General features: G+C 62.0%; 1 protein-coding gene across 3 annotated transcripts; it reads left to right on the top strand.

Annotated features, from left to right (window-relative positions):
• On the top strand, positions 1–27,828 carry FAM193B (family with sequence similarity 193 member B). 3 transcript variants are annotated; one of them, XM_050962397.1, is made up of 10 exons: positions 1–186; positions 12,878–13,117; positions 14,715–14,937; positions 15,272–15,481; positions 16,986–17,355; positions 18,134–18,329; positions 18,715–18,951; positions 19,995–21,012; positions 21,405–21,480; positions 25,904–27,828. In XM_050962397.1, exons 1-10 carry the CDS (start codon positions 16–18, stop codon positions 25,998–26,000), a joined length of 2,838 nt encoding a protein of 945 aa, XP_050818354.1. In that variant the 5' UTR covers positions 1–15; the 3' UTR covers positions 26,001–27,828. The 3 variants fall into 3 exon arrangements, with proteins under 3 accessions (XP_050818354.1, XP_050818355.1, XP_050818356.1); XM_050962398.1 differs by lacking the exon at positions 14,715–14,937 and having other exon boundaries at positions 104–186; XM_050962399.1 differs by lacking the exons at positions 1–186; positions 12,878–13,117 and adding an exon at positions 13,803–13,915.
• The last annotated feature ends 5 nt before the right edge of the window (positions 27,829–27,833 follow it).

Below are 27,833 nucleotides of genomic sequence, written 5' to 3'. Positions count from 1 at the left end.
CCGGGCGGGCCGGGCATGACTCGCAGGCGGAACAAGGCGGCGGCCGCGGCCGGGACCGGGGCGCGCAGGGAGCGGGCGGGGGGAGCCGCCCCCCCCGGGCCGGCCGCGCCCCCCCCGGGGCCCGGCCCCGCAGAGCCCCCCGAGGCGGCGCCGGGCAGCAGCGCGGAGCCGGGCAGAGCCCCGCAGGTACCGGGCACCCCGCCCCCTGCACCCCGATCCCCGGCACCCCCTGCACCCCCTGCACCCCTCTCCTCTGCACCCCGACCCGTGCCCCCTCTGCACCCCGATCCCCGACAGCCTCCCATCCTCCTGCACCCCGACCCTCTGCACCCCGACCCTGCACCCCGCCCCCTGCACCCCGACCCCCGGCAGCCTCCCATCCTCCTGCACCCCGACCCGTGCCCCCTCTGCACCCTGACCCTGCACCCCGACCCCCGGCAGCCTCCCATCCCCGCCCCTGAACCCCGACCCTGCACCGCGACCCATGCCCCCCCTGCACCCTGACCCCCTGCACCCCTCCCCTCTGCACCCCGACCTCCGGCACCCCGATCCCCGACCCTGCACGCCGACCCCTGGCACCCCGATCGGCGGCAGCCTTCCATCCTCCTGCACCTCGACCCTGCACCCCGACCCGTGCCCCCTCTGCACCCCTCCCCCTGCACCCCTCCCCTCTGCACTCCGATCCCCGACAGCCTCCCATCCTCCTGCACCCCTCCCCTCTGCACCCAGATCCCTGACCCCCGGCACCCCGATCTGCGGCAGCCTCCCATCCTCCTGCACCCCGACCCTCTGCACCCCGACCCTCTGCACCCCGACCCGTGCCCCCTCTGCACCCCGACCGCCTCCCATCCTCCTGCACCCCGACCTGTGCCCCCCCTGCACCCCGACCCCCAGCAGCCTCCCCTCCCCGCCCCTGTACCCCACCCCATGTACCCCGATCCCTGGCAGCCTCCCATCCCCACCCCTGCACCCCAACCCTGCACCCCGACCCGTGCCCCTTCTGCACCCCGACCCTCTGCACCCCGACCCCCAAGAGCCTCCCATCCTCCTGCACCCCGAAGCTGCACCCCTCCCCTCTGCACCCCGATCCCCAGCACCCCGACCCGTGCCCCCTCTGCACCCCGACCGCCTCCCATCCTCCTGCACCCCGACCCGTGCCCCCCCTGCACCCCGACCCCCAGCAGCCTCCCCTCCCCGCCCCTGCACCCCACTGCCTGCACCCTGACCCCCGGCAGCCTCGCATCCTCCTGCACCCCGACCCGTGCCTCCCCTGCACCCCGACCCCCGGCAGCCTCCCCTCCCCACCCCTGCACCCCTCCCCTCTGCACCCCGACCTGTGCCCCCTCTGCACCCCTCCCCTCTGCACCCCGATCCCCGGCAGCCTCCCATCCCCACCCCTGCACCCCGTCCCGTGCCCCCTCTGCACCCCGACCTTCTGCACCCCGACCCCAACAGCCTCCCATCCTCCTGCACCCCGACCCTGCACCCCTCCCCCCTGCACCCCGATCCCCGACCCTGCACCCTTCCCCTCTGCACCCCGATCTGCAGCAGCCTCCCATCCTCCTGCACCCTGAAGCTGCACCCCTCCCCTCTGCACCCCGAGCCCCGGCTCCCCGATCCCCGCCCCCGGCACCCCGACCCTCTGCACCCTGACCCGTGCCCCCTCTCCACCCCTCCTCTCTGCACCCCGACCCCCGACAGCCTCCCATCCTCCTGCACCCCGACCCGTGCCCTCCCTGCACCCCGACCCCCGGCAGCCTCCCCTCCCCGCCCCTGCACCCCAACCCCTCTGCACCCCGACCCCCGGCAGCCTCCCATCCCCGCCCCTGCACCCCAACCCCTGCACCCCAACCCGTGCCCCCTCTGCACCCCTCCCCTCTGCACCCCGATCCCCGGCAGCCTCCCATCCCCGGCACCCCGATCCCCGACCCTGCACCCCGACCCATGCCCCCTCTGCACCCCGATCCGCGGAAGCCTCCCATCCTCCTGCACCCCAACCCTGCACCCCTCCTCTCTGCACCCCGATCCGCGGCACCCCGATCCCCGCCCCCGGCACCCCAACCCGGCACCCATCCCCTCTGCACCCCGATCCCCGGCACCCATCCCCTCTGCACCCCTCCCCTGCACCCTGACCCTCTGCACCCCGACCCGTGCCCCCTCTGCACCCCGACCCTGCACTCCTCCCCTCTGCACCCCGATCCTGCACCCCGCTCTCCGCACCCTGACCCCCGGCAGCCTCCCATGCCCGCCCCTGCACCCCTCCCCTCTGCACCCCGATCCATGGCAGCCTCCACTCCCCTCCCCGCCCCCTGCACCCCGACCCTGCACCCCGACCGCCTCCCATCCTCCTGCCCCCCGACCCTGCACCCCAACCCGTGCCCCTTCTGCACCCCGACCCTGCACCCTGACCCCCGACAGCCTTCCATCCTCCTGCACCCTGACCCGTGGCCCCCCCCCACTCCCCGACCCCCGGCAGCCTCCCCTCCCCGCCCCCTGCACCCCGCCCCCTGCACCCCGATCTCCGGCAGCCTCGCATCCCCCTGCACCTCGACCCTGCACCCCGACCCGTACCCCCCCGTACCCCGCCCCCTGCACCCCGATCCCTGGCACCCCGATCCCCGCCCCTGCACCCCTCCCCTCTGCACCCCGACCCTGCACCCCAACCCCCAGCAGCCTCCCATCCCCGCCCCTGCACCCCTCCCCTCTGCACCCCGACCCGCTGCACACCGACCCATGCACCCCCTGCACCCCTCCCCCCTGGACCCCGACCCGTGCCCCCCTGCACCCTGATCCTGCCCCCCCTGCACCCCGACCTGTGCCCCCCCGCACCCTGATCCTGCACCCCTCCCCCCTGCACCCTGATCCGCCCCTGCACCCCGGCAGCCTCCCATCCCCGCCCCTGCACCCCGATCCTGCACCCCTCCCCCTTGCACCCTGACCCTTGCCCCCCCGCACTCCGATCCTGCACCCCTCCCCTCTGCACCCCTATCCTGCACCCCGACCTCCGGCAGCCTCCCATCCCCACCCCTGCACCCCTCCCCTCTGCACCCTGATCCTCCACCCCGACTCCCAGCAGCCTCCCATCCCTGCCCCCGGCACCCCGATCCCCGGCAACCCCCCATTCCCGACCCCCTGCACCCTGATCCTGCACCTGCCCCCTGTCCTGCGATCCCCGACCCCCTGCACCCCAACTCCCAGCAGCCACAGCACTCCCGATCCTGCATCCGCCCCCCTGCACCCTGATCCTGTACCCCAACCACCGGCAACCCCCCATCCCCGACTCCCTGCACCCTGATCCTGCATCTGCCCCCTGTCCCCCGATCCCCAACTCCCTGCACCCTGATCCTGCACCCCGACCCCTGGCAGCCCCCCATCCCCGACCCCCTGCACTCCGATCCTGCACCCTGACCCGTGCCCCCCCAGCACCCCGACCCCCGGCAGCCTCCCATCCCCGCCCCTGTACCCCGATCCTGCACCCCAACTCCCAGCAGCGTCCCATCCCCGACCCCTGCACCCTGATCCTGTCCTCCGATCCTGCACCCTGCCCCCTGGCAACCCCCGATCCCCGACTCCCTGCACCCTGATCCTGCACCCCGACCCCCGGCAGCCCCCCCTCCCCAACCCCCTGCACCCACCTCCTGTCCCGCGATCCCCAACCCCCTGCACCCTGACTCCTGGCAGCCACAGCACCCCTGATCCTGCACCCCGACCCCCTGCACTCCGATCCGGCACGTTGACCCCCTGCACCCTGATCCTGCACTTCGACCCGTGCCCCCCTGCACCCCAACCCCTGGAAGCCTCCCATTCCCGCCCCCTGCACCCCGATCCTGCACCTGGCCCCTGCACCCCGACCCCCTGTCCTCCAGCAGCCCCCCCATCCTCCAATCCTGCAACCCGCCCTCCATCCTCTGATTCTGCATCCCAACCCCCAGCAGGCCTCCATCCCCATCCCCTGCACCCCGACCCCCAGACCCTAATCCCCACCCCCTGCACCCCGATCTCTGGCAGCCCTCCCATCCCCACCCCCTGCACCCCAACCCCCAGCAGCCTCCCATCCCCGCTCCCCTGCACCCTGATCCTGCACCCCCCTCCACTCCAACCCCTGGCAGCCTCCCATCCCCAACCCCCTGCACCCCGATCCCCTGTACCCTGACCCCTTGCAGCCCCCCATCCTCGATCCTGCACCCCGATCCTGCACCCCAACCCCTGGCAGACCCCCGTTCCCGCCCCTTGCACCCTGACCCCCTGGACCCTGATCCCCATCCCCCTGCACCCCGATCCCCGGCAGCTCTCAATCTCTGCCCCCAGCACCCTGATCCCCACCCCCTGACTCCCTGTCCCCCGACCCCTGGCAGCCCCCCGATCCCTGCCCTGCTGCACCCCGATCCTGCACCCTCATCCCTGCCCCCGATCCTGCACCCCCGATCCCTGCCCCCCTGAAACTGTGATCCTGGATACCGACCCCCAGCAGCCCCAGATCTCTGCCCCCTGCCCCCCGATCCTGCCCCCCAATCCCCAGGCAGCACCCTGCCCCCCAATCCCTACCCCCAATCTCCTGGCAGCCCCCTGCACTCCAATCCTGTACCCCGATCCCCGCCCCCTGCACCCTCGATTCTCTGGCAGCCCTCTGCACCCTGATCCCCAAGCAGCCCCCTGCACCCCAATCTCTGCTCCCCACACCCCAATCCCTTGGCAGCCCCCTGCTCCCTGATCCTGCACTCCCGATCCCTGCCCCCTGATCCAGCACCCCTGATCCCCACCCCCTGCACCCCGATCCCCCGGCAGCCCCCTGCCCCTGATCCCCATCCCCTGCACCCTGATCCTGCACCCCCGATCCCTGCCCCCCTGCACAGCTCCTGCCCTGATCTCACCCAGCACATGCACCCCGCCCCCGCATGCAGCACCCCTGCATCTGACCCCATGACTAGCCCTCCCCCAGTGTGCAGAGCCCAGTGTCCCACCCCCTGCAGGCAGCACCCTCCTTTTTCCCTTCTCCAGCCCTCCCTCAAAGTCTCTGTACATTGAGCGTGGTATCCCCTTCCTTCACCCTGCATCACCCTTCCTGTTTCCTCCCTGCCTAGGTGCAGAACCATGCGTGCCGAGCCCTGTCTCCGGGGCCTTACCACCTAGCCCGCTCCTCTGCCAGCCGTCTGCTCTGCATGCGCACCCACCTAGCATGCCCCCCCAATCCAGCAGCCACAGCCTATCCTGCAGACACTCACCCCCAGCCGGTGCATGGAGCAGCTTTCCCCAGCTGCTCCCTTTGGGGGTGGAAGGGGGCTGGAGCCATGCAGCGTACACCCTGCTCCAGGAGGGCTCAGGTCCTGTCCCAGATTATGGCAGCATCCTCTTCCTGCTCTCCTGTAGGTGTGGGGGGGTGTCAGACCCACTGGGCCGGCTCTTCCTGCAGGGCTGCCTGTGCAGCCCAGGCTCCGCTGGACAAGGAGGGTTCTCTCCGCAGAACTCCACTGCCCCTCAAAGCAGAAGGGGCCCTGGGAATTGTCGACCATTGTGCCTCTGGCTGGAGAGGAGGGGAAGCCTCTGCAAGGAGTGTGCTGCAGGGCTGGGGGGTGCAGAGAGCCAGGCTAATGGGCTCTGCACACGGTTGCCCTGGCCTCACCAGGAGAGATTCAGGGCCCCCATCTGGAGCAGCTGAGATGAACTGTGGCTTTGGAATGAATTTGCAGAAATCTCCTGAGTGAATTAGGAGGTAACGAGACGGCAGCTTTGCTGCAAGCAGAGTGCAGCCCAAGCTGGAAGCTGGCACAGACAGGCAGGCTCCTGGGGTGCTGGCAGTGAGCTGTGCCCTGCTGCTCCTTTCCAGGTGGGATGTTGGACCAGGCTGGACCCCCCCCCCCCCAGTGCATTGAGATGGTGGATCTCCGGGCAGGAGGATTCACTTTGCTTTGTGCTAGCTCATGGTTGTGGTTTTAACCCTGTGGAAAGCAGGCTGTGCACAGCTGCTGCGGCCTGTGGAAAGGGTTCATCTGCGAGCGTTTCCAGTCCAGCGAGGATCAGGCAGGAGCAGAGTCGGGGCTTCGCGTGGCCGCACAAGGTGGGGATGCTGGAGCCTGTCCATGGCTGGAGGCGCTAGGGCAGCTGGAACGCCAAGCTGGTCTCTGGGCAGGACATGATTTGCCTGCTGCCTTCGGAGGGAATTCCAGCACCGCTTCCCTCCAGCGTGGGCCGGCTGGCTGCGGGGCGCAGGGAGCTTTGCCTGTCTGACAGCAGTCCCAGGCCCGCGGGATCAAGCTATGGCAAGTAGTCACCATTGCGAAGGTGCCAGGCAAAGCGGGGAAGGCTTGGGTGGGAAGTAGAACATACCAGCCTCGCATCTGGCACTAACTGACCATCTCAGCAAAGATGTCCTGGGAACCGGCCCCTTTCTCCCCCAGCTGGGCTCCGGCAGGCCAAGGGGCTCAGTCCATTCAGGAAGCTCATGTTGCCCTCTGGGCTGGGCCTGTTCAGAGTGTGGCTATCGGATGCCGTTCTCCAGCTCTGAGTTCACCACAAGGAGAACTGGAAGCATGTGGGGTCAGGCGAGGCGCAGCCCTGGGGGAGGGAAAGGCTGCTCTCTCCAGGGGGGCAGGGAGGGTACCTGGCACTTTGTATTTTCATGAGTGCTGTAGACGTCTCCCCAAGCGGCTAACCCCAGCTCCCTGCCCAGAGGAGCGTCTAGACTAGGTTCCCACGTGCCCCGGCATTGGGAGCAGAGCATGTCAGTACGCCGAGTGCACCGCAGAGGGGCAGAGGGCTATTGTAAGGGAGCTGCAGGGGTAGGATGATCCAGCTGGGGTTGCCTGCCAGCCCAGGGATGGTGTTCTGTGGAGAATAGCCAGCCAGGGATCAAGTCTGACATCAGTGAGCAGAGCAGTGAAGCCCGGAGCCCAGCAGGGGAACGACCAGTTGTCACAGAGTTCCTGGGCAATGCTCTGGACCTGCTCCCCACAAAGCCCGGCAGGACTTTGGGGAGCCTCCTCTCCCTTGGAGCAGACTGTCTGCAGGGCACGAAGCTCACACGGCTTCACCTCCTGGGTCTCTCCTTGGAGCATTCAGCATGTGCCCCTCTGTGCGCTTCCCACAGCGAGTCCGCCCAGGCGAGGTCCTGGGGAAGCCACAGGGTCCTGCACCCCCCCTTCGCAGTCAGATGTGACTCTGAGCCAGCCAGTAACACAGAGGTTTATTCGATGACAGGAACAGGGTCTAAAACAGAGCTTGTAGGTACAGCGAACCGGTACAGCGAACCGGACCCCTCGGCCGGGTCCATTCTGGGGCCCAGCGAGCCAGACAACCCCGTCTGCCCTCACTCCTCTTCCCCAGCCAGCCCCAAACTGCCACCCCACCTCCAGCCCCACCTTTCTGGCGTTTGTCTCTTGATCTCTTTGTTCACCTTTAGCCATCCTGTTGCGGGGGGAACGGCCCTGGCCATTTGTTGCCAGGAGACAGAGTGTTGGCCATTTATGCACACTGGAGAGTTAAGAAATGCACAGGGGAAACTGAGGCACCCACGCAGTATTCAGAGGAAACATTAAGAACAGTCCCACTTTGTCACACCATTACACGTGACCTGCGAGCTCTGTGTTCTGGGTCGGACAACGGTAGCACAGTGGGGCCCTGCTACGTGACTGGGGCTCCCAGCAGGCACACCCCAATACAAGTGCATCATGTGGCTGGCTCTCTGCTCCTCATGCTGGGCCATGGCTGCTTGTGCACAGGCAGCGACGCTAGCTGGCTGCGCCTTTACTTGCTGATCCTCTGGGCTGCTTAGCCTTGTGCAGAGGGACAAGAGGGGTGACCATGTATTAGGGTCCTTCTCCTGCCCCTCTCTGTGGTCACCATTGTGAGCCCCGCTTGGCGCTGGGATGCTCAGGGCTGTACACAAGTGTAGTCTCTCCAGAGCCGAGAGACATTCCCCTCCCTGTGCATGTCTAGCTTCTCGAGGTCTGATTGCATCTCACAGCATGGCCCGGCTTGGATCCCTGGCCCTTTGCCACTCTCCCAGAACGCTGGGCGGGAGGGCTGGCAGCTGAGCCAGGCAAGTTCCCAAGTGTCAGGGCCAGCATCTCTCTGAAGTTGCAGATGCTCTGGTTCCTTCCTGTCCGCCTGCATTCTGCATCCCTGACGACCAGTGGGGCAGGGCTTGGCATTCCAGCTGCCCTAGCGCTTCCAGCCAGGACAGGCTCCTGCATCCCCACCTTGCACGGCCACGTGGAGCCCGGACAGTGCACCTGCCTGACCCTCGCTGGGCTGGAAATGCTCGGCTGACAGGTGTGGAGGGCAGACGAACCCTTTCCACAGCATGAGCTAGTGACACTGGGCTGGGCTGGAGGGATGCTGTGAAAGCAGGTTTTATCCATGCTGGGAGGAAGTGGCAGTGTCTGAGGGGAGCTGGCTGGCAGCTCCCTTGGCCACAGGCTGGGGGATTCTCCCCACTTGATACTGGTGCAGGGCCAGCAATGCGTGTTCACCAAGAGTCAGCCCCCCAGTCTCACGCCACTTGCTGATTCACAGTGTCTGGGGGAGCTGCTCACTCCCCAGCGCCTGGAGGATCATCCAGGTCAAAACTCAGTCTTAAATACATGTGCGAAGATACAGCCTGCCTGTTTGCCACTCCTAGCCCCTGGGAGCAGCCTTCTCCCCCTTCCCTGTCCAGGCGGGAGAGGCACAGCCCCACTCGGTCTCATGCCACCACTCCGGCAGCCCTGCGTGACTTAGGCAGGTATCGCGAGACTCTGAGTAGGCCGAGCAGTGAGATGCTCCCAGCCGCCATTTGGCCAAGGCAGCGCTGACATGACTTGCCTGCGGACAGGCTGGTGGCAGAGTGCAGACATCCTGACCCTAGTCCCAGCTTAGCCACCACCCCGTGCCCTGGGCACGTGTCGGGCTGTGTCCTCGCTGTTTGTGGAAGGATAGCCCTGATGGGGATGCAGTCCCCAGGAGCCTGCCATGGGAAGAGGTGTTTGTCCACGCTCCGAAGGGGTCAGCTGTTCCAGGAAGGGGAGCCTAGCAGAGAGGGCGGCTTCCTGGGGGATCGCAGCACGGTGCACTCTGTCCTTACTGAGAACTTCGGTTCAGCCGAGCTCTCATTGCTCTGAATTAGAATACTGTAGGTTGTTAGGTGGCTTTTTGTAATTAGGCCTCTCTCGAAGGCCAAGTCTGCTGGAGATCATAACGCCTCACTTGTCTGTTACCGTTCTAATACGTTAGTGCTTTTAAACGACCATTTTTTATATCAGGTGGTCAATATTTGAGCAGTTATTTGGGGAGCCTACGAAAGCTCAGCCCTCTGCAGGGCCCCTCCAGTTCCACAGGGCCTGTCTGGCTGAAGGCTCCATTTGGCCCCGTTACTGTTGGACACCTCCCAGTAACCTCCGTCCCTGTAGGGAGGCCATGGGTGCTAGCCCCATTGTGTGGGTGGGGATCTCACACACAGAGAGCCCAAGGCCCCGACCCATGAAGGTGCCCAGACGCCACCCTTGGGCACCCATGGCTTATGGTTAGGCACCGAAGTCCCAGTTTGGGCCCCAGCATGGGCGAGCCCCAGAATCCCCGCTGAGCCCTGTAAGCACCTGAGTTCTTGGCCTGAATGTTCCCTTGGAGCCGGCGTTTGTCCTGAGCATGCGCCTGCCTCCTCCTGCTAGCGTCCAGAGGCCCCGGTGCAAATCGCAGAGCAGGGAAAGCAGGCGTTGGGCCACCCATGGACATGCAGGACTGATCCAGGAAGCAGCCTGAGCAGGCCGACTGGGTCGGGTCCCATGCAGAGTCCAGCTGGGGGACGTGATTAGACCATTCTTTGGGATGTGGGAGATGTCGGGGCTCCACTCCGTGCTTTGGGAGAGTGGGCGGGGCTCCCGCAGGCTGTCCTGTATAAACTGAAGGCATTGCTCAGGGGGCCTGGACCCAGGGTCTCCCACCCCCAGGGGGTGCCGGGCCCCATGGCTGGGATAAACACTTCAGCAGTGCTCCAACCACTGGGCTATGAGGTGGGTGCCTCCAGCCGGTCTGCATGGAGCCAGGAGGCGCCACAGGAAAAGCCTTGGGTGCCTAAAGCAGCGAGTTCCCAGTGTGGGGCACTGAGCAGAGATGGGCGCCTCCTTGCCACACAGACTTAGGCACCTGTCTTCAGAGGGGGCAGGGTTAGCACTCCCCTCTTCTCAGTCTCCAAGGGGCTAGTGGCTCCCCACCTCGTCGGCTGGCTTATGGCCTGTCTCTCTCCAGTCACTGCGTGGGGAGCGCATTCCTGGGACCTCCTGGTCATTTGGGGCCCCAGCTCTCAGCCTTGCACTGCTGAGGTCCCTTCAGGGACTTGCTCAAGGTCCCGTGAGAACCCTGAGCAGAGCTGGGGACTGAACCCAGGTCTTCTCAGCTCCCCCCAGCACCGAACCGCAGCCCCACCTGTCCCTGCTCCCCCAGGCACCCATCACACAGCATCACACTAACAAATCGGTTCACGGAGAGGCCATCCAAGGTGTGTCCTCAGCACAGTGGTCAGGGACTTCACCGGCAGCTGCAGAGCAGAGCCTGCTGGGCTACCCACAGCACAGCCTTCCTCTGGCCCTGGAGGGCTGGGACAGGCTCCCTCTTAAAGCTGTGGGTAGGTCTCTGGGCTTGCTGTTGGGTGTGGGACCCGGGAGGTGGAGCTGAGGCTGTACAAAGGGGCTGACCAGGGCAGGGGGCTGCCCCATTTGTTGTGTTTGGCCTGTGTCCTGTCTGGGTTTGCCGCATTATTGCAGGGGGACTGTCCCTTGGGGGGTACATGGAACCTGCCGGGTTTGTGGCTGGACTTGGGGGCATAGGAGGGGGAGCCGGCTGCGTGGTGCTGGTGCAAAGCAGGGGAGCTCTAGGTGCCAGCACATGGGAGATATGCAGCTGAGAATAAATTGTGAGGAGTTGCACACGCTGGTGGGGGCAGCAGATTGCTACTGAGCTGGGGAAATGCAAGCTCAGGTCTTTAGGAACCTGGGATGCTGTGAGGGGGGAAGCGATCAGCGACCCCGGCTCTGCAGTGCCTGGCTCTGCGCATGTGGCCAAATCGCTTTTCCTCTCAGAGCCTGCAGGGTGGCGAATGGCTGACGCGTGCGGCAGCAGGTGCAGGGGCTGTACAGTGTCCATGGAGGGCAGGTGCTAGGCCCAGGGCTCTGAGTAGGTCGTGCGCGATGGACGCATGGAGAGTCTGGGCTGTATCCCCAGAAGGGTTGCAGAGCAGGGAGGGATGGTCCCTTTCTGTGCTGCTCTGGGGGGAGAGGACTTGGGCCCCGGCTCAGCTGATGGACTCTGTGACACTCCAAACATTGACACTGGAATGAATTAGGGGGGGCGGGGGGCGGGAGGGACGGAATGTGAAGGGCCATCGGTAGCACTGAGGGCACACCTGTGGGGGGTGATGGGGCTGCTCAGCGGGGGAAGTGTCTGGAGTTCTGGGATAGTCTCCTGGGAAAGTGGGGAGCTTGGATGTTTGGGGTGCTTCCTAGGCTGAACAGAGCACCCGGGGATGGGTCAGAATCTGGCAGCCTTGTCCGTACCACACACAGAGACTCAGCAGCTGGCGAAGGTCGGGTCAGGTTTCAGTCCCTCTCCAGCAGATGCCCATGGGGGTGACATGCGGCTGTCAGGGATAGCCTAGGTCAGCCCTTCACCCGGCCTCTTTCGAAAGCCCCCCCATGCTGGGTCTGTGGCAGCCCCCAGCAGCCTCCCCGGAGCTGACAGTCTCCTTGAGGCTCCCCGCACCCATCAGAGCAGGGGCTCCAGTGCTTTTGTTCTGTGTCTGCGTCTGGATGGTTTCCACGCTCGTGGGCAGAGCAGGTGGCCAGGAGCCCTGTCCTTGGCTGGCACCTGCGCCCAGGAACAAGGTGGCTTGGGGAACATCCTTCACCCCCGATGCATTAGCTTCCTCCCTGGGGGATCCCGCCAAGGGACACAATGGCAGGGCATACCGGAGCCTGCGTCGACTTGCATCTCTGCTGGCAGCCAACCCTCCCGCCGGGCTACGTCCTCTGCTGCTTGCCTGCCTGCCTGCTCCTCCCAGGGCTGTGACGTTGGTGCAGCCTGGCACTGCCCTGGGGGGCTCCTTTTTCCCCACTCTGGGCAGCACTTGCTCCCCCCGCCCCCCGAGAGGCAAAGGGTGAACCAGGAGCCCTCCTGCCTCTCTCCCTCCCCCCAGGATCTGTCTCAGCCCTAGCGAGAAGAGAAGCCTGGCCCCTCCCAGTGCTTCGCCTTCATTGTGAGGCACCATCTGCTTCGCAGGGCTCGTTGTCCTGGCCCCGCTGCAGCAGCAGACAACGAACGGGGGACCCCTCCCCAGCTCTGTGCTCTGCACTCCACGGCTTGAGGGGGGCTCTAAAGTAGCCGTGGGCTGCGGCCTGGCTTCCCCACCAGCTCAGGCAAGAGGCCCGGCCCTGGGTGGAACTGCGGGGCAGAATGCAAACAGCAGCGAGGGCCTGCCTCCTGCCACCCCTGCTCCGCACCAAAGAGCTGGGGAGGGGTCCAAGGCCGGTGGGGCTGGAACAGGGGTCTGGGCAGCGGGACGGGGTGTCTAGAAAGCAGGGTATTGGCTGCCTACCCCAGTCGGTCTTTCCGTGCCCATGGGTATTCCCAGGGTCACCCCTTCTGTTCAGCTCTTCTTGCTCAGCACTGCTGGCGCGTCCGCGCCCGAGTCGAAGGGGCCGGCCCTGGCCATGACAGACTCCACAGCACTTCCCGGGAGCCCCTAATGCCCGGTCTGTGAGGGGTGCCATAGTGGGAGAGCAGCGTCCCGTGGGCACGGCTCACAGAGGGGCTGCATGGTCCAGCCTGCTGGCCCTCAGGGCCTGTCCTCCTGCACAAACACCTGCCCTGTGCCCAGCTGTGAGTGACTCGCCGCCCATGTGTCCTGCTGCAGGTGCTCCCCACTGCCAACCAGTCCGTGCAGACGTGTTGCTTGCTATGCCACCGAGAGCGCAAGGACTGGGGAGGCCCATCTCACAACGGGCTGGTCTCCCCAGGCGAGAGGCTGCCTCCAGACTTCGTGCCAACGCTCGTGCAGAACCTGCTGGGAGAAATGCCGCTGTGGATCTGCCAGAGCTGCAGGAAGGGTGTGGAGGAGGAGGAGCGGCGGGCTATCCAGGAGCAGGCCTTGGCGGTAGGCAGCGGCTGTCCTCTGGCCTTGCTGGTTAGGGCCATGGCTCCCCTGAAGGCAGAGGGTCCTGCTGAGCAGTCGGTACTAATTGCCATGTGGCAGCAATGGCTGCTGTAGGTCCCCCAGAGCCTGGCACTCCCCTGGCCCTTCCTGAGTGCCAGTACACGTACCTGTCTGCTGGGCATCTCCACACGGTTGTCTCCTGGGACTATGATGCCCTCGGAGGGGGAGCTCCGGTAGTGCCTGTGGGGAGGGCAGGCATTTGTTCAGGATTGCGAGAGAGCTGCACATGAAGGGCCCTGGCACGGTAAGGCCAGAGCTGGAAGAGTGAGCATGCCACTGACTTATGCCTCTGCCCCTCCGGGCCCCCCCGCCTGCCCCCCACTGTGCCGCTCCTGGCTGGGAAGGCTGGCTCGCTGCTCCCGCAGACCCTCGGATGTGCCTTGGGTTGGCAGGCCCAGCTTCTCACTAGAGCTGGAAAAGTGAGTGTGATACTGACTTATGCCTCTGTCCCCCGCCCCCCCCATGCCGCTCCTGGCTGGGAAGGCTGGCTTGCTGCTCCCGCAGACCCTCGGATTGGCAGGCCCAGCTCCTCACCAGAGTTGCCCCCTCTAGGCCTGGTTCTGGGTCCATCAGTCAAGGATTGGCAGCATCAGACCAAGAGAAACCATTGTGGTCTGACCCCCAGTACAGCGCAGGCTGGAGAGCTGCCCCCAGACACATACCTCCCCCCCCAGCAGATCTGCTTGGCAGACCTCCCAACTGGATTTAAAATGGGCAGAGACTCTGGCACAGCCTTTGGTAAGTTGTTCCAATGGTCAGTTACTCTCGTCATTAAAAACGGACTTTTATTTCCAGTGTCAACATCCAGCCCTTGGGTTGGGTTAGACCTGCCCCTGCCTGCGCGAGGGGCCCACTAGCAAGTGTCTGGTCACCAGGTGGCACTTACAGGCTGAGACCTAGTCGTCCCTAACACTTCCCTTTGGTGAAGGAGGCAGATGGAACCTGAGGTCTGGGCAGCCCTGTCCTCCATGCACTGGGATTCACACCTGCGCATGCCCTGCCAGGGACGCTCCTGTTCGGGGTGAAGAGTGACAGAAGCACTTGGTTAAAGGTGCCCAGTCGGTGGCCTGGTGCAGCTGGATGGTGTAGCTCTGTGCTACAGCAGAGAGTTACGTCAGTGTAACTGCGTCGCCCAGGGGGGTGGATAGTCCACCCCCCTGAGCAACGGAGTCCCATGCTGCACAGCCTACGTCGGCAGGCGAGCGTCTCCTCCACCACAGCTCCCGCAGTTATTGAGCCAACGGGAGAGCTCTCTTAGAGCGCTACAGCAGTGCCACTCCAAAAGTAGCATAGATCTGCTCTCACTGAAGGCTGACCTGGAGACCAAGGTGACAGAGTTGCAGAGACCCAGGGTGGGCCCCCCATTCCCAGGCTCGGTCCTGGCTGGTGGGGGCCCAGCAGAGAGCCCTGGGTGAGCGAGGACAGGTAGGAGCGGGTGGGAATTGGCCTGGCCCAGGGGAGCCCAGACTAGAACCAGAGCGTTTGGGGATTCATCATCTCAGTCTCCTGCTGCTTCATACTGTGAGTTTCTTCCCAGGTCTCGTTATCGCACACGTCCTGCAAATCCCAGTCTTGTGGCAGCGGCTCCCACTCCTCCTCATCCTCCTCCTCCTCTTCCTCCTCCTCATGCCACGGGAACTCGGGGGACTGGGATCCCAGCTCGTTCCTGTCTGCTCACAAACTGTCGGGCCTCTGGAGTTCCCAGCACGCCAACGGAGCCACGCAGGGCAGCCCCTTAGGGGGACCCCCTGCTGCGCTAGGTGAGTCCAGGCCAGCCTAGGGCCACACGGGTCCCAGCCTGGCTAGTGGCCATCTCTGGGTCCAGGCCTGAGTGAAGTGCCGTGCTGGCTGGCCTCCAGGGGCCCTGCCTTAGAGAGGAGAACCCCTGGGGAAAAGGGAGCGCATGGCCTTGGTGCCCGGGGTACACCGGGGGCTGGATCCTCCCTTGCTGCTCCCCAAGGCTGCAGCCACTACCAGTCCGGTGTTGGGGGGAGCGATGTGCACTCTGCTTCGGAGCCATTCTGGAGTCTCCGGTGCTGGCCCAGGACAGGCTCTGCATAGGAGAAGCCGTCTCCAGCGCTGACTTTGTTTCAGGTGACAAGCACCCCAGCCTCCCGCTGGCACCGGAGTGCATCGGCCAGGCTCCCGCTGCGGCGCCCGGGCTCAAGGCCTGTCCCTACAGCCACGCCGTCCCCCCAGCTTCCAGCGGGGCTGCCCCTGGTTCTCCTCTGCCTACCTCACTCGACTTCTGTAAGACGCTTCCCAAGCAGTTCAAGAGCATGTGCCGCAGGCCCACCCCACCAGGTGTGTGCTCGTGGGGGCATAGAGCAGCTGCGCTATGGCTTGGGGCTCCTTGGCACTGCCCCTTCCCTTTCCCCTCGCCTGCTCTCCCCGGCCAGCCGGCAGGAAAGCCCTTCTCTCTGGGGCTCTCAGGTTGCCTGTGGAGGGGGAGAAGAGCCTGGTAGGGCCCTTTTTCACTGCCAGAGGATGAAGAGTCGTGCAGAGTGTGGAAGCTGCTGGGCCAGGCCCTTCCAGCCAGCTGCTTGTGCAGATGCAGCTGTGTCCTCTGCCTGTGGCTGGGAGGAGCTCACTGGGCTGAGGAAGTCCCCTTGGCATCCTCTTGCCAGCAGGGAGCAGTCATAAGAGCGGCCAGACTGGGTCAGACCAAAGGTCCATCTATCCCAGTGTCCTGTCTCTGACTGTGGCCAGTGCCAGGTGCCCCAGAGGGAATGAACAGAACAGGTAACCACTGAGTGATCTATCCCATTGCTCATTCCCAGCTTCTGGCAAACGGAGGCTTGGGACCCCATCCCTGCCCATCCTGGCTAACAGCCATTGCTGGACCGATCCTCCAGGAATTTATCTAGTTCCTCTTAGAACTCTGTTATAGTCTTGGCCTTCACAACAACATCTGGCAAAGAGTTCCACAGGTTGAACGTGCAATTGTGTGAAAAAATGCTTCCTTTTGTTTGTTTTAAACCTGCTGCCTATTAATTTAATTTGCTGGCCCCTAGTTCTTATGTTATGAGAAGGAATAAACACTTCCTTATTTACTTTCTCCACCCCAGTCATGATATTATAGCCCTCTATCATATCCCCCCTTAGTCGTCTCTTTTCCAAGCTGAAAAGTCCCAGTCTTATTAATCTCTCCTCATACGGCAGCCGTTCAATCCCCCTCATCATTTTTGTTGCCCTTTTCTGAACCTTTTCCAATTCCAATAAATCTTTTTTGAGGTAGGGCGACCACACCTGCCCGCAGTATTCAAGGGGTGGGCCTACCATGGATTTAGATAGAGGCAATCTGATATTTTCTGTTTTACCATCTATGCCTTTCCTAATGACTCCCAACATTCTGCTCGCTTTTTTGACTGCCTCTGCACAGTGACAGATGTTTTCAGAGAACTGTCCACGATGACTCCTGCTTGAGTGGTAACAGCTAATTTAGACCCCAGCATTGTATATGTACAGTTGGGATGACGTTTTCCAATGTGCATTACTTTGCATTTATCAACACTGAATTTCATCTGCCAGTTTGTTGCCACTCCTGGCAGCAGTGAGGATGCAGGAGGGCCCTCTGCAGCCCAGCGTGCGGGGCCAGGGTCAGAGCATGGGCCATGTGCTCGAGGGCTGGGAGTAGTGGAAGGCCCTCGGGGAGGAAGCCCCTGTTCTTTCTGCTCCTCTGCTGGGGGCGAGCAGAGCCTGGGGTCCTGCTGGGCTCTGTGTGCGCATGGGTGATCCCCTGCCTGCATGCTGGGCTGGGAAAGGCTGGGCACGTGCTTGACCCATCTCTGATCCTGCCTGTCTGCAGGTGAGGCCTTCCACTCCTTGGACCATCACCGGCACCCAGACCTCGCCGCTCCTCCCAACAGCCCCACGGGGCTCCCCTCCCAGCCGCCGGCGCTGATCTCCACCAAGCAGTCACCCGCCCACCCGAACACCTCACCGCAGGCAGCGCCGGCCCCTGCACCCAGCCCCGACACAGCCGCTGCCGAGTCCCCTTCTGCTGGCACCCTCTCGCACGGCCAGGCCTCCTGCAAGAGCCCTCACCTGTCCCCCGCCAACGTGCCGCTTCTGAAGATGCCACCTCCGCTTTCAGGCTGTGCTCACCCTTGCAATGGGCACTGCAGCGGCTCCCTGGTGCCACCAGCTGCCCCGCACCAGCTGCCCAGCACTAATAGGTGAGAGGGTCTCTGCCTGCCTGTGGCTGGTGCAATGCCCCCTGGTTTTCTGGGGGCACTGGCATGAGCCAGGGCCCTGCCAGGCTTGAGTTGCCACATCCCCATCCCAAGGGACCAGCCCTCGGGGGGCAGAAGGGCTCCTCACAGCACAGCACTGCAGAGATGGTCTGACTCCAGCACCGCACAGCCCTGAGGCTGCAGGGCCTCTCCCACCGTGACAGTTCTGTCTGCGAGGCAGACGCAGCCTTCGCTGCTTGTCTCCTGCAGTTCGGGAGCTGACCCCCCTCGGCTCAGAGACCTGGGCCTGCCCAGCGTGCTCTTTGCCAAGGCAGGGCCAGGAGCCCAAGGACTAGCAGTGCTGCAGCTGCCTGCCCTGGCCCCTTGGAGAGGCTGTCGGCAGGGAGCCCCAGCCCACCTGGGGAGGGGCAGCAGAGAGTGCCGGCGTGGGGTCCATGGTGGGTGGGGCATGTAGTGCAGGCAGCTGGGCTCTAGCTGCACCCCTCCGACTCCGGGTCTGGTTTCCTCGCATGCTCGGTGAGCCTTTGCCCTGCCAAAGGGCTTGGGGTCCCAGAGAGCAGTGCAGGGGTCTCTTTCCAGCCGATTAATCAAGGAGTCAGTGGGGGAGTGGGGGCCACCTGCCCTGGGGCCTTCCCTCCCCCGCAAGGCGCCCCACACAGTTCTGGGATATGGGAGGGGACTGCTCCTTTCAGCAGCAGCCCCCAGTACCTCACTGCCCTGGGTCTGCCTTCCCACCACCTTCCTTCCTCCCATCCCCTAGGGACCCTGTGTGCAAAGGACACAAGTTCCCCAATGGTACCAGCTGCCACCCGCCACAGTCATGCGAGGCGGACGAGGGGCTCGGGGAAGATGAGGACAGCAGCTCCGAGCGCAGCTCCTGCACCTCCTCCTCCACCAACCAGAAAGACGGGAAATTCTGTGACTGCTGCTACTGTGAGTTCTTCGGCCACAACGCGGTAAGTGAGCCATAGGCCGAGCTCCTGCTGAGACGGGCACTTGGGATACTGCCGTGCTGAGAGTGCGGGCACCCAGCGTCTGGGGTGTGGGCACATGTCCCCCACAGGCCTGACATCAGCCCCCCTCTGCTAGTCCAGCCTTGGAGAGCCACCCAGCAGCAGCCAGTTCATCTCCCCTTCCCCTGCAGTCGGCCAGCACCTCTCAGTCCCAGCCCCCAGTGCCCCTCTATCTCAGCCTGGCAGCTCCTCGTCAGATTAGGAACCATGCTGCCTTCGGCAATGAGCTGTGGGTGGGGCAGCCCCGGAAGCAGAGGGTGGGAAGGGGCCGGGGAACAGCGTCCATCTGTGCCAGGCAGGACAGTAGCAGCCCAGGCTCTCTCTGCAGCCCCCTGCGGCCCCCACGAGCCGGAACTATGCCGAGATCCGGGAGAAGCTGCGCTCCCGTCTCACCAAGCGGAAGGAGGAGCTGCCGCAGAAGCTGGGCCACAGCAGCAGCTCGGGGGAGCCGGCTGTGGATCACCGGGACGTGGACGAGCTCCTGGACTACATCAACAGCTCAGAGCCCAAGCCCCTGAACAGCGCCAAGGCTGCCAAGCGGGCCCGGCACAAGCAGAAGAAGAAGGTGAGGACGGGGAGGAGAATGTGCTGTTCCAGACCCAGCCCAGCGGGGGTCAGAGCCACCTCCGGTCCCGTCTTCCCTTGGTAACGGCCCTGGCCCCGAGCCCCTGAATGGGGCCAGAAGGTTCGACAGATGCCAGAGCTGGGAAAGGCCTTGAGGCCCAGCACCACCCACCCTAACTGGGAGGCTGGAGCGGGGTTGCACCCCCATAGGCAGGGCTGGCTTTAGGAAGTGCAGGGCCCAATTTGAACAGTTTTGACGTGGCCCCGGCAGGGATGACTTAAAAAAAAAAGAAAAGAAAAAGAAAGAAACAGCACGGTCTTGTACTCACCAGGTGGTGCTCCGAGTCTTCAGCGGCACTTTGGCAGCAGGTCCTTCACTCACTCCGGGTCCTTCAGTGCCGCCGAAGACCTGGAGCGAGCAAAGTACCCATTGTTGAAGTGCTGCCAAAGACCCGGAGCGCCGCTTTGTGATTAAAAATTAAAAAGACGCATCTAGCCAGGGAAGGGATTCTCACTGGGCATGGGGCCCTCTTAGGCGCGGGGCCCGATTTGGGGAAATTGGTGGAATAGGTCTAAAGCTGGCCCTGCCCATGGGGCTCTGCCCTCCGCCCTCAGAAGCTGTCCCTGTGCTCGGGCCTGTTGGGAACTGTTCTGGCTCTTTGCAGGGCCCTGGGCACCTCTCCCACGTGGGGTCTCCCCAGCATGTGCTGGGTCCTGCTGTGGGCCAGGGCCCCCCTTGTTCTGGGAGCTGGGAATCAGCCACTGGCCTGTGGCTGGGTGCTGCGGCGCCGACGTGGTGCAGCCTGTGCCAGCTGGTAACAGTCTCCCCCAGGCCTGAGCTGGTGGGTGGCCGTGACGGAGCAGGGGCTGTTTTCCCCCCTCCAGAGGGCATATGGGGCCCCAGCTGTGCTTGCTACAGGCTGAGCTGGGCCGCACAGCAGTGCTTGGGTTTGCCACCCCACGCCCGGGCCATGCCAGCCCACTGGGCATCTCTCCTGCCCCCTGAGAACATCTGACCTTGGCCCACCCCCTTGCCTGTTCCAGGAGAAGGAGAAAGCCCAGCTGGAGGCGGAGGCCCAGAAGCGGGTGGCGCGCGGCCCTCTGGCTGGCCAGGACAGGGAGCTGACAGAGGAGAAACTCCTGGAGTGGCCCCAGCTGGAGCTGGAGCGGGTGAACAGCTTCCTCAGCAGCCGGCTGCAGGAGATCAAGAACACCATTAAGGACTCCATCCGTGCAAGCTTCAGTGTCTACGACCTCAACCTGGACGTGGCTGACTTCCCCAAGAAGGCGGCCGTGCTGGAGCAGAAAACTCTGCTGTCCCACCTCAACGGCTCCTCGGGCCTGCAGGAGATCGACCTGGATCTCTCCCCTCTGAGCCTGGGCTCCCCCAAGAACCACATGCTGCTGCGGAGCGAGCTGGGCCCCCGCTGGGGAGAGGGCCCCGGGGAGGGGCTGCCGCAGGCTGAGAACGGGGTGGTGAAGCGCCTGAGCGCGGTTCCCAACCTCTCCCGGATGATCTGGGTCCAGTCCCCCCAGCCGACAGACTGTGCCCAGGAGAGCGGCGGGCCCGGCTTGGAGTGCAAGGAGGTGGCACCGGCCAAGGGTCCTGAGCAGCAGGAGCAGGCACCGGGGGGGGGCCGGCAGAGGAGGAACAAGCGACAGAGCTGCCAGGCGAAGAAGGGAGAATGCACCGCGGTGCCCAGCGCCCAGGCCGGGCTGGAGAGGCCCAGCTCGAAGGGGCTGGTGCTGGGAGCCAAGCACCCTTCCAAGCCTGGAGGAGTGCCCTCGCTGCAGAGGGCGAGTGGCTGTGTGGAGCCACCGGAGAGCACCAAGGGGCAGGGCTGGGGCTGGGGCGGTTCCAGGCCAGAGAAGGAGAGGAGCAGCGAATGGAAAGGCCGGAGGGGCGAGGGCAAAGCAGAGCATCCAGAGCTGATGCAGCCACCTTCCCCTGCTGCTGGGGACTGGCAGCCCCCCCACCCCACCACTCTGGGCAGCTCCCCCCAGCCCAAGGGCAAGAGCAGGAAGAGCAGGAGCAGGATGGAGAAATCCAACACGTCCATCGGTAAGTCCCCAGCACAGTCCCTCTGCTCAGCAGTGACCTCGTCCCAGCTCCGGCTTGTCGTCCTGCATAGCTGAGTGCTGTGATGAGGGCGAAGCTCTCTTGTTGACTCAGCAGTATGCACATGGGGGGAGGGTCAGGTCGGTGTGGCTGCCCCACATCCCCTGAGCCACAGAGCTGTGTCGCCATAGGGCTGTAGCGGACCCGGGTCAGCAGTGGTGTACCCTGGCTCTGCCCCCCTCTCCCTCTGCCCTGCACCCCATGGTGTGTCCATGACTCTTTGCTCCAAGCAGGCTCTGTGCCGGGCGGCAGCACGTGCCCCTGGTGCTGAGGGGGGCGTTCTTGGGGCCTGTGGTCCTGGAGCCCTTTGCTGACCATCTGCACTGCTCTGCCAGATGACGTGTTCCTGCCCAAAGACGTGGATGGGGTAGAGATGGATGAGACGGACCGAGAAGTAGAGTACTTCAAGAGGTGAGACCAGCCTTCATCTCTCTGGGAGAGTGGGGCTGGGGGTGCCCGGAGGGGCATGCGTGTGGCACCCCATTGGGGGAGGGGCATTCCTGCCCTCTGGGGCTCCATGTGGGAGGAGGGTCCCAGAGGCCAGACCCCAGTCCAAGCCCGGCCACCCACACTAGCCGGGGAGGCTGAGTCAGCTATGCCGTGCTGCAGGCCTTTTATCACAGTGTAAGCGCACCCAGGAGTCTCCTAAGAGCTAACCCCAGTCTCCCTTCCTACCCTCAGTGGAATGGAGACCAGCTAATCCCCATCCGCTTTTTAATAGCCCGCTCTTGGTACCAGCCCTCCCCCCCGTTGTCTTTTCTCCAGACTAAACGCCCACTGTTTAACCCTTCCTCACAGGGCAGGGTGTCTAAACCTTGGCTCTTTTTCATTGCTCTCTTCTGGACTCCCTCCTACTGAGCCACATCTTCCGTAATGGGCGGCACCCAGAGCTGGACACAGCACTCCAGCTGGGCCCTCACCAGTGCTGAGCAGAGCAGGACAGTTACCTCCCCTGGCTTACGTACGACGCTCCTGTTAGTGCACCCCAGAGTGACAGTCGCCTTTTTCGCAACTGCATCCCATTGTTGTGATCCACTGTAGCCTGCAGATCCTTGTCAGCAGTCCTACTGTCTCGCCAGTCATTCCTCGTTTTGTAGCTGGGCATTTGATTTTTCCTTCCTAAGTGAAGTACTTTGCACTTGTCTTTAGTGAATTTCATCTGGTGATTTCAGACCAATTCCTAATTTGTAAGGGCGTTGTGAATTCGAATCTTGTCCTCCAAAGGGCTTGCAGTCCCTCCCGGCTTGGTGTCAGCCACACATTTTATGTGCATACTCTCCATTCTGTTATCCAAGTCATGAATGAAAATAATGAATAGTGCCGGACCCAGGGCTGACCCCCACGGGACCCCACTAGAGACGCCCTCCCAGTTTGATAGCGAACCACTGATAACTCCTCAGTGAGTCCAACTGTTCAGCCAGTTGTGCACCCACCTTCTAGCAATTCCATCTAGCCTGCATTGCCCTGGTTTGCTCATGAGAATGTCATGTGGGACTGTGTCACAAGCCTTGCTAAAATCAAGGTATCACGTCTACGGCTCCCCCCATCCGCTGGGCCAGTGACCCCGTCAAATAAGAAGATGAGGTTGGTTTGACATGATTTCTCGACAAATCCACACTGACTGTTCCTTATAACCTGTTATCCTCTAGATGCTCACGGATGGTTTAGTAGTTTGTTCTAATACCTTCCAGGAATTGAAGTTAGGCTGAGTGGTCTGTACTTCCCAGGGCCTCTGTGTTCCCTTCTTGGAAGAGAGGTGCTGTGTTTGCTCATCTCCAGTTCTCTGGGCCCTCACCTGGCCTCCGTGTATTCCTGAAGATACAATAATTGCTTGGTTCCAAGATGGCTCAGGCTAGTGTTACCCGCACAAAATTCTGTCACTTGAACACTCTAGGACATCGCATCTCTGCCCAGTTCCTAGGGCTCCAGGCACAAGGCACTGATCTTTACCCCTCCGTGAACTCCGGGCTCTACTCCTCCGGGCAAACATCCTTTTCCTGTGGGCTCAGGGCTTAATCTTCTGTGGGTTTGCAGGGTCTTTTACCAGTGAAAGAGCCTCACACAGTAATATCCTACTTAACCTCTATTTATTAACAATCCCCAAACCACACTGCACACGCTACACACACAGTGCTCACCACTCCCGCTAAGACACATGAACTTTTCTTGGTGGCCAGGCAGGATCAGGATCAGGTCCATCTGGGGGATTCCAGTTTCTGCACAGTGTCATTGGCAGAGTGTTGAGCTCTGGCGGCTCTGATCGTGGGGCCGCGTCCTGGAGCTGGTTCCCAAAGAGCTTCCTTCTGGACCCCAGTTTATATAGAGACTCTTGAGTCCTGCTTAGCTGTCCCTTAACCAGTCATTTTACTAAAATGTTCCTAACCAGTCCTAACATTGTAACAATCTTCTCTGACTAATCTGACCCCACCCCCTTAATTAATTTACACCTAGCAAAATTAATTACATAACAGACAGAAACAATCAAGAACAGACAGGTCATACAGACAAACAATAGGGAGTTGGGGACCATAAAGAAATGAGGATTTCACAACCACAACTATTGATAAGGAGAATCCGGGGAACTACAGGCCAGTCAGCCTCACTTCAGTCCCTGGAAAAATCATGGAGCAGGTCCTCAAGGAATCAATTTTGAAGCACTTAAAGTAGAGGAAAGTGATCAGGAACAGTCAGCATGGATTCACCAAGGGCAAGTCATGCCTGACTAACCTAATTGCCTTCTATGAGGTGATAACTGGCTCTGTGGCTGAGGGGAAAGCAGTGGATGTGTTATTCCTTGACTTTAGCAAAGCTTTTGATACGGTCTCCCACAGTATTCTTGACAGCAAGTTAAAGAAGTATGGACTGGATGAATGGACTATAAGGTGGATAGAAAGCTGGCTAGATCGTTGGGCTCAGCGGGTAGTGATCAACGGCTCCATGTCTAGTTGGCAGCCGTTATCAAGCGGAGTCCCCCAAGCGTCGGTCCTGGGGCCGGTTTTGTTCAATATTTTCATTAATGATCTGGAGGATGGCATGGACTGCACTCTCAGCAAGTTTGCAGATGACACTAAACTGGGGGAAGAGGTAGATACGCTGGAGGGTAGGGCTAGGATACAGAGGGACCTAGACAAATTAGAGGATTGGGGCAGAAGAAATCTGATTAGGTTCAACAAGGATAAGTGCAGACTCCTGCACTTAGTACGGAAGAATCCCATGAACTGCTACAGACTAGGGACCGAATGGCTAGGCAGCAGTTCTGCAGGAAAGGACCTAGGGGTTACAGTGGACGAGAAGCTGGATATGAGTCAACAGTGTGCTCTTGTTGCCAAGAAGGCTAACAGCATTTTGGGCTGTATAAGTAGGGGCATTGCCAGCAGATCAAGAGACGTGATCATTCCCCTCTATTTGACATTGGTGAGGCCTCATCTGGAGTGCTGTGTCCAGTTTTGGGCCCCACACTACAAGACGGATGTGGAAAAATTGGAAAGAGTCCAGCGGAGGGCAACAAAAATGATTAGGGGGCTGGAGCACATGACTTACGAGGAGAGGCTGAGGGAACTGGGGTTATTTAGTCTGCAGAAGAGAAGAATGAGGGGGGATTTGATAGCTGCTTTCAACTAGCTGAAAGGGGGTTCCAGAGAGGATGGATCTAGCCTGTTCTCAGTGGTAGCAGATGATAGAACAAGAAGCAATGGTCTCAAGTTGCAGTGAGGGAGGTTCAGGTTGGCTATTAGGAAACACTGTTTCACTAGGAGGGTGGTGAAGCACTGGAATGGGTTCCCTAGGGAAGTGGTGGAATCTCCTGACCTTAACATCCTCTAAGGAAGGCTTGACAAAGCCCTGGCTGGGATGATTTAGTTGGGGATTGGTCCTGCTCTGAGCAAGGGGTTGGACTAGAGATGACCTCCTGAGGTCCCTTCCAACCCTGAGATTCGATGATTCTATGAGAAGTGGTTTCTTGCCAGACAGATGCTGTCAAACTAAGTTTTCTTTAATCATCTTAAGATCTGTTTGTTTATCTGGTGATGGTGGGGGCCATTAGAACGGAAGCTCCTAAACAGCCGGATGTGACATTGTTTTAATGTGATTTAGATGGAGTGTGGGGATGTGACTTCCTGCTTCTCCGCTCATGGCTGCTGCTCTCCTAATGTGGCTGCGGACAAAGGCCTTAGGCCTGACCATGTGGCTATAAGAAAAGGCTTTATCCGTACACTTGTTCCTAAAGAACCCTGGGGTGAATTCCGGAGGCCCTGCTGACTCAGCTTGTCTAAATATTCCCTCACCTGTTCTTTCCCTGTCTGGGCTTATGTCCTGCCCCCGGCTGGGTTCATTGTGTTAAGTGTCTGGTCATCATTAACCTTTTTAATGAAGACGGAAGCAAGGCAGGCAGTAAACACCTCCACCCCTTGAAGTCATCAGTTCTGAGCACTTCCCCACTCCTTCCACAGGAGGGGACCTTCATCTTTCTCTTGCCCCAATGTATTTATAGAGCCTCTTATGCCTGGTCTGTCCCTTGCCAGGTGGAACTGATTGTGTCGCCGCGTGCTCGTGCTGTTCGGTTCCTTGTTGATTTGCAGGTCATTCAAGGGCTCCTTGTGGCCTCTGGCTGTTCTTCCTGACTGTCCTTCGCTGGGGATGATTGGCAGCTGTACTTTTAATACTGTCTCTGAGAAACTGCCTCTTCTCCTGGCCTCCTTTATCCCTTGACTTTTCTTCCATGGGACCTTGCCTGCTCTGGCTAGGGTGGGGAGGGTAGAAGCCCTGACTGGTGTGGGGGGCAGGGAGTGGTCACTGTCTCTGCTCTTTCCCTGATTCTCTCTCTCCCTCTCCCCAGATTCTGTCTGGACTCTGCTAAGCAAACTCGGCAGAAAGTGGCCGTGAACTGGACCAACTTCACCCTGAAGAAAACCACTTCGAGTGCAGCTCAGTGAGGTGTGGGGGGAGCCCCAATGTGTGCTAGGGGCCCAGTGCCTACCCCCCCAGCACCCACAGACACTTGCCTCACTGTGCCCCTCCCCCTGCTGGAGGGCCCCTTTTGTTTTCTCTGTGGGTTCCTCTTCCTGTGAATGTGGAACCCCTTCCCCCGGGGCCTGTCAGACCTGCACCTCCCCAGCCAGCCACAGCTCTCGGGCAGGGGGGCGGGGAACTCCCCAGCTTAGGCAGCCCCCACCCTCCGGTCCCTCTAGGGGATTTTCTCTTCTCCCAGCACTCCGTTGGTGATGTGCAGGAAGCCTGCCAGCACCAGTGGGCAGCCCCCTGTGCCAGCCTGGCAAGCAGCCGGGGGAAAGGACCATGCTGGACCTAATAAAGAACTTTTTAATTTTTTATTTTATTTAAAAAACCCAACTTTTTTTGTTGTTTGTTCCTGGCTTCCTGGGACACCCTAAGCCCTCCCCCCTCAGCTCAGCTGCCCTGCTAGCCTGTCATAGGAGATACCCACCTTCTTGCAGCTCCCTAGGGGGTCCAGCCAACCCCCTGTGTCCCAGCCTAGCTGAGGGATTGGGCCTCGGGCAGGAGCTGCAACTTCCACTCTGCCTAGGGGCTGAGTCACTACCGAGCTGCAGGCCCTGAGCACCTCCCTGGCTGCGAGGAGCACCCTGCACCGTAATGAGCACATTGTAGTGTTCCCTTAGCCCAGCAGCACCTGCAGATGGGCCGGGGCCCCCCAGCCTGCGGGCGCTGCCCCCACTGCCCTAGAACTGCTCGACCCAGCAGCAGCTCTCCCCGTCCCCCTTGCACCAGCCCATGTGCTCTCTGCTCTCGGGTTCCCAAAGGGCCATGCCCGGCCGGGGGCAGAGTGCACCCACAGCAGCACTTCCAGGAGCCGGGAGAGGGACACGGTTGGTACCAGCTCTCCCTCTGGCCAGCCCTATGGCCAAGTGGACCTGTGCACGTCAGGCTGCTGGGCCTGCTCAGGGAGCAATACTTGTCCCCCCCCAAGCACAGGGTGAGGTCCTGATGGGCAGGTTGTCCAGCCCAGCCCTGCCTTGGATTGAGGGGATCTAAGCAGGGCTTGGGCGCCTCAGCTCATGGAGCCTGGGGTAAGGGATGCCCAGGACAGGGGCTGGGGGCTTTCTCTGCCCCAGGGAGCAGCATGTGCACTCCACCTCCCCTCCCAGCTTGGGCCAAGCGGCACTGAGGCTGGGGGAAAAGAGGGTGCCAGGCAGCCTAGTGGGGGCAGAACGCCCCCTAGAACGCACCCTGAGCTCTGCCGCCTGCTCCCTGACGGATCTTCCTGCCCTGTGCAGATAACACCAGGGCTCCACCATCTGGCTCCACTCTCGGCAGCTTGCTGGGTTCTGGTGAATCCCTGGCCCACCAGGGCCCCTGCTTGTACCATGATCCCAGCCTGAGCCCTATGTGACAGGTGTGGGAGCCACGGCGGGCTGGGGGCTCGGGCTGACCAAGCAGCGCCCCCTTCGTCTGTTCTCAGCATGTGTGGGCTGAAGGGCAGAGGGACGGACAGGCAGTGGGTCCCCCTCCCCGCACACATGCCTTGCGTTTCCCACACCAACCTACCCCCTTAGTGAGCTACAATGGATGCAAACTCCTGATCTCTTGACCACGATTTCTGGTGCTACCCCGGTCCGCCAGCCTGTAGGGGGCTGGAAGGGTGCCGCTGCCCTCGCCCCGCCTGCGGAGGGATTGTGCTGCGCAACCAGGCACGGCCAGATTGGCTTCTCTGGTTTTTTTAATTATTTACTTTTGATACTGTGAAAATCTTTCATGCTGAAAGATAAAATGCCGTTTGGACACAGAGTGGG

This window comes from Gopherus flavomarginatus, chromosome 7, assembly GCF_025201925.1.
Source record: "Gopherus flavomarginatus isolate rGopFla2 chromosome 7, rGopFla2.mat.asm, whole genome shotgun sequence".
NCBI classification, from domain to species: domain Eukaryota; kingdom Metazoa; phylum Chordata; order Testudines; family Testudinidae; genus Gopherus; species Gopherus flavomarginatus.
Note: the sequence above shows the minus strand (reverse complement) of the source record. Positions and strands in the feature narration are given on the sequence as shown.

Excerpts from the sequence above, each read along its gene's own strand:
- FAM193B (XM_050962397.1), top strand. The coding sequence starts at position 16 with ATGACTCGCAGGCGGAACAAGGCGGCGGCCGCGGCCGGGACCGGGGCG. Across the intron at positions 14,938-15,271 it reads GGGACCCCCTGCTGCGCTAG|GTGACAAGCACCCCAGCCTC; the intron begins GTGAGTCCAGGC and ends ACTTTGTTTCAG. Across the intron at positions 18,330-18,714 it reads AGTTCTTCGGCCACAACGCG|CCCCCTGCGGCCCCCACGAG; the intron begins GTAAGTGAGCCA and ends CTCTCTCTGCAG.